At 40.9% G+C, this 5,848-nt stretch overlaps 1 protein-coding gene across 1 annotated transcript in view; it reads left to right on the top strand.

Annotated features, from left to right (window-relative positions):
• Window positions 1–597: 597 nt before the first annotated feature.
• The window catches only part of LOC117736198 (laminin subunit alpha-4-like), an 8,339-nt gene continuing 3,088 nt past the window's right edge, over window positions 598–5,848 (top strand). Inside the window, exons 1-10 of the mRNA XM_034541360.1 lie at window positions 598–617; window positions 1,047–1,215; window positions 1,470–1,616; window positions 1,779–1,909; window positions 2,727–2,859; window positions 2,980–3,134; window positions 3,953–4,145; window positions 4,359–4,496; window positions 4,963–5,083; window positions 5,221–5,314. Coding sequence (XP_034397251.1) covers window positions 598–617; window positions 1,047–1,215; window positions 1,470–1,616; window positions 1,779–1,909; window positions 2,727–2,859; window positions 2,980–3,134; window positions 3,953–4,145; window positions 4,359–4,496; window positions 4,963–4,980 — 1,104 coding nt within the window. The 3' untranslated portion in view covers window positions 4,981–5,083; window positions 5,221–5,314. The remainder of the gene's footprint in view (window positions 618–1,046; window positions 1,216–1,469; window positions 1,617–1,778; window positions 1,910–2,726; window positions 2,860–2,979; window positions 3,135–3,952; window positions 4,146–4,358; window positions 4,497–4,962; window positions 5,084–5,220; window positions 5,315–5,848) is intronic.

Raw genomic sequence — 5,848 nt, 5'->3', positions numbered from 1 at the left:
AATAATGTTGAGTTCACAGAATTTGGTCTCTTCACACACAAAATAACTTAACACTGTCATTTAGAGGAAGGACACAGTAAGTACACTCAGGCCATTAAATAGGTTGCTGGTGTTCTTTCAGTGTTCACCAAAAGAGGAATCTCCCTCTAGAGGAATTGGAATGATAACAGCTAGCTTGCGTGAACCTTTGTGCCTTTGAGCTCCATGTTATAAGGCAGAGTCCTTCCTTACTGCAAATAGATGTATAGTTAGGCTGTGCACTCCAACAATAAAAAAAAGGACAAAGTCAAAATATTATGTAATGGGCAAAAGTATAAATTGAAATGCCGAAAAGAAACAAAAATGTTCAAATAAGTAAATAGAGCAAAGTATTACTTCAAGATGGTAGCTTCCAGCATTTTGACACATTATATTATGATTGATCTGTTACTTCTCTACGCTTTATTATCATCATCATCATCATTTCTATCAGAGAAACATTTTCTAAACGCACATGTTCAAATGCATCCCTCAACCTCCCAGAATGAATTTACAATAGTACAAATTAAAACGTTCACAAGCACCGTGTGAACACGTGTTGTGAACGTTGAGTGGATCATGTCGGAGCTCCTCAGCGGGTCCTGAGGAGAGGCCACGCAGATGAGATGCTGAGGCTGCTGCAACACCACGCCCCCACCTTACAGATGCGTCATGTTTCTCGTTGTCTGTTACGTGACACTAGATCCCGTCACCGGCGATATCTTTTGTTTCAATTAATGCAAAGCAGCGCGCGCATTCCAGATGGAGGCGATACCATTAAGTGTCTGTAGAACAGGGGTCTCAAACTCAATTTGCCTGGGGGCCACTGGAGGTAGAGTCTGGGTGAGGCTGGGCCGCATCAAGTATTGTAATTGTAATTATATAAGCCCATAGTTCACAGAGGTGTGAGTTTTTTAAGCTTGTTGAGAAGTACTTCTGCCCCTAAATTACCTAAAGATATAGCTTTAAACGTTAGTTTGTTTAAGAGCTCTGCCTCCGTCAGGCTGTTACATTCTGTCTCTTTTCAGGTTGAAGACTCTGTTTCACAAGCAGAGCTCTCTGAAGGGCTCTCTGAAGGGCTCTCTGAAGGGCTCTCTGAAGGGCTGTTTCAGAAACGTGAAGGCCCAGAACTCCCACATCGACCTGAAGAGGATGAAGCTCTCCGGAGTCAGTTTCGGCTGTGACAGTGACCTGCTGGTAAGAATATGCAGCCCACCATTCAGCTCCTAGAAAGAGGAGTACATTTATATGGCATTAAATTGTATATTTAGAGCTGCAGGTGTCCACAATCTCAATTTACTATCAAGCTCAAATATTAGTCTTAACGTTGCTCTTTTAACCAACCAGTAATTCTCTTGAGGCACATGCTCATTTATTGTGTGTGTGTGTGTGTGTGTGTGTGTGTGTGTGTGTGTGTGTGTGTGTGTGTGTGTGTGTGTGTGTTCGTGTAGGTGGCTCGGGAGGCTCATTTCTCTGGTCAGAGCTACCTGGACTTCTCAACTCTCATCAACATTCCCAGCCTCAGAAATAACTTCTACTCCAGCTTCGGCTTCAGGACCGAGCAGAAAGAGGGACTCATGTTCTACCACCATGATCAGGTCTGACGGTTTCCTCTTATTGACAGCTATCTTTAATAAGTCTATAAGGTTTTCAAAGTATCTTCCATGATGTTTGTCTTTCTCCTGCGTTGGTCTCTTGGACTTTTAAGTGTCATCTTCCAACTCGTTGAGTTCTGACCTAAGGCTGTTGTGTGTGTACAGGACGGAGTGTTCCAGGTGTTTTTGCATGAAGGCCATGTTGTAGTGAGAGCTGGCAACAGTGAGATTAAGACGCAGAAGACGTACAACGATGACAACAGCCACTACATTGCTCTCTACAACAACATCAACGGGTAGGCTGCCTGTGTAATCCTGTAAAAGTCCACGTAAAGCTCTCAGTTGTCTCTTCGTTCCAAATGTCAACATGAAGCCATCAAACTTTGGTATAAATCTAGATTGAAGCGTACATTGTTGACACTGTGTTGAGTGTCTGATGGCTCACCCTGCTCCAGGATGCGTCTGTACATGGACGACGTGCTGGAGAAAGCAAACGAGGGCCTCCGGCTGAATGCAGAGGGCGCAGTTTGACGACCAAGGAGGGAAGCACCTTCCTGGGAGGAATGTCCAACCAAACCCTCTCTAATCTCACTGGATGTATCAGCAATGTTTTCATCAAGAGGGGAGAAGTTATGTCAGGATAAGCAACACAGTTATGTCCAAAACTTTGATATCAGGTCATCAAACAGGGTCAAATCATCTGCTTCTAGCTCCAGTTGTATCCCTCAAAATTATTTGTTATATATTTTTAATGCCAGCGTTATTATATTCAATTCAATTATTGATAGAAATCTCCATATTCAGATTATATTCATGTTTCACAGACAGTGTTGTTTTTTCCTGTTCTCAACTCTTCAACAACCTCTGACTCCTTGATAAATCTGCTGTAACATAAGATTCACTGCCATAATTGTACTTGATTTGAATATATGTTTGTAATTTTATTTTACCAAGATATCTTTTTACCACTTTTCTTCAAATCTAGCAAGTCACTTTCCTTTAATTGTACTTGTGAACATTTTGTGTGTGTCTTGCATGATAAATGATTACGGTACATACATATATTGTAATTCAGCTTTGTCTATAATGTGTGTTTGTGTCTCCTGTCTGCAGTGTAAAGGATTCTCAGACGGTGTTGAACCTGCTGAAAGTGAAAGAAAACGTCAACGTTCCTCTTGACTGTCCTGCTGCCAAAAAACCTCAGCAGATCGTTGCTGCCCAGCCCAAACACAGCAACAAACCCAGGGTACACACACGCACACACACAGCCAATTCTTGCTCTTACCACAAATAAACATTTAGACACTAACTGAACCTCTGTGCCCAGTAATAGACACAACATTAATGTCAACTCTACCTCAAACAGGGAAAGCACAGGAAGCCATCTGGGTCTCTCAGCCGTAACACCAGGGAGTCCTGTCAGGGGGAGCTGTCAGACCAGGAGGCCGGAGCGACGCACTTCAGCGGCTCCACACACAGCTACCGGAGATACGACTCTCTGCCCAGCTCACTCAGCTCAATGTGAGTGTGAACACACTGTGCATTAAGTGCTCACCCGATTGAGAAAACTCATCCCTGGAGTTCATGACATTTGGTACACAGATTCCTGTCTGCCTCAAGGCGAGTTGTAATCACGTTGGTGATCCTCTTACTTTTCGTACAGCAAGTACAGAGAATGATCACATCTAGAGGGTCTTTTAGTCTCTTTTATTACATTACATGTCATTTAGCTGACGCTTTGATCCAAAGCGACTTACAATAAGTGCATTAAACCATAAGTCCAAACTCAGAGCAACAAGAATCAAGCAAGTACAATTTCTTCAATAAAGTGCTATCAGTAAGAGCCATTTAAGTGCTACTAAAGTGCTACTACGGCGCTACCTTCCCTATTTAAGGTATAGTCGAAAAAGATGTGTTTTTAGTTTGCGACGGAAGATCTAGAGACTTTCTGCTGTCCTGATGTCAATGGGGAGCTCGTTCCACCATTGAGGAGCCAGCACAGCAAACAGTCGTCACTTTGTTTTAGTTTTGTGGCACTTCCACTGTCTGGTTCAGTATCAGCATCATTTCCAGCATCAGGCTGTTTTATTAAGCTGTGATAAACCACCTGAACTGCCAAACAAAAGACAACGTTAGCAACTAGCTGGTGAATATAGTGGAACATTTAGCAGATAAAGAACCACATATTTTTCTCTGAATATAGTGGAGCCCAAACCAGAGCTAAAAAGAATAATTATTGGACATGCATTCATCAAGTAAATACAGGACTGGACACTAAATACAACACTTACACCAATGTTAATATTGAATCCCCTCTCTCTCTCTCTCTCTATCTGCAGGCCTCAGATCTCCATGGTGTTGAGGATCAACTCCTCTGATGGTTTGGTGCTGTACGCAGCTGGTGGGCAGCGCAGTGTGGCCGTGATGTCACTCAGCGTGTCAGACGGCCACCTGTTGCTTTTGTTGGACGGCGGAAAGAGGAAGGTCAGCATGCGGAGCCGCAAGAAGTACAACGACAACCAGTGGCACACGGTGAGGTTACAGGCAGGGTCATGTGACTGGTTCTACCCAGGAAGTGAAATTGACTAAATCTATTTGACAATATTTTGATCTCGTAATTTGTCTTTTATATTCCATAATCATAGAATAAAATGTATTTCCTCTGTCTGTCAGAGTTGCATCATATCACCCCGACTGTATCTGATTCACCTGAATATCACAGCTGTTCTGTCTTTGTCACCTCAGGTGTTTATAAAACGCGAAGGCGAGAAGATCAGCCTTATAGTGGACGGTATCAGTGCTCAGTCTAAGAGAATCCCTGGAGGAGACCGGACTCGTCTCGCTGGGCCTTTATATGTTGGAGGAGTCCCGGCCTCACTGACGGTAAAAAAGAGTCGGCCACATGACTGGATGTGATGTATCAGTGTTTGTTTCTACTTTAAACCAACTGTAATTCTTATTCACCAGCTTAAATATGTAATGAATATTTAATAAATAAGCTGTCAGTAATATTTAGACTGCACCAGTTTTCATGGGGGTTGTCGCATTTTTCCACAAACTAAATTTTATAATTAGAAATTATCCCAAAAATCCCCCCAAAAGTTAAAGGGATAGTAGTAGATTTTTTTTGAAGTGGGGTTGTATGAGGTACTGAAATACGGATTAATGGAGGAAGTAGAACATAATTAGGTAAATATAAGTAAAAGAGCGTATTTCTCTGGCCAGGGAGGACACATGGCAATAGGTACTTATCGTCACTCTTCTTCTGTGTTTTTTAAAATTCCAGTCATGATGCAGCTTCTTGTTTGGGTCATGATGTGTCCTGATTTAAGGCGCTTTCTCCCCGCAGATGAGTCCTTGGTTCTAGGTAATGTAATGTAGGTCGGGATCTGGAAATCCAGCTGGACTCTGGGCTGCTGTTGCATGCTGGGACGTCACCTGACCAACGCCTGAGTTTGGTTCTCAGACAGGTGAGATGTCACCAGGGAGGGTTTTAACAATAGCTGGAGTCTATTTGTGTTGAATTGTAAAAGAAATTCAAGAAAACAAAAGAAGGTAATAATAATAATTCAACTGCATTGTGAACTGTGTGTGTGTGTGTGTGTAGGTGACTGTTTCATTAAACAGCAGCAAAGGTGAATTCTCTACCTCCTTTACTCCTGAGGAACCTCTATGTAATGGACGCTGGCACACAATCACAAGTGAGTTTACACCAACAAGTTATTTGTCTCTGCACCCTAAAAAATGTGACCAATGGTAACTTAATAAAAGTATGGCAACAAAGTGACAATTAATATAATTAATAAAAAGTATTAAATGGATGAATTAATTATAAACAAAAAAATTATGTAAATTATAATAAAGGCAACAGTTAAAATGTGTTAGATTGAGTAATAGATCGCCAAATTGTGAGTTATATAGACCAAACATATTTAGTAAATACAAATCAATTTCACAAGGAAAATGATTTATGTTCACTTAAAATATCATCAAAAGCAATTTACATGTATTGAATATTTTAGTGAAATGTATTTACATTTACTGAATATTTGGGTAAAAGTAATTTACATTTACTGAATATTTGGGTAAAAGTAATTTACATTTACTGAATATTTGGGTGAAATTGATCTACATTTACTGAATGACATTACATAAATGATATTAAATCTATTCAATAATATTACTTGTCACTTTGTTGCCATAATCTTTCTATGTCTAAATTACTCAATACTATG

The sequence above is a fragment of the Cyclopterus lumpus genome, chromosome 9, assembly GCF_009769545.1.
Source record: "Cyclopterus lumpus isolate fCycLum1 chromosome 9, fCycLum1.pri, whole genome shotgun sequence".
NCBI classification, from domain to species: Eukaryota; Metazoa; Chordata; class Actinopteri; order Perciformes; family Cyclopteridae; genus Cyclopterus; species Cyclopterus lumpus.
Note: the sequence above shows the minus strand (reverse complement) of the source record. Positions and strands in the feature narration are given on the sequence as shown.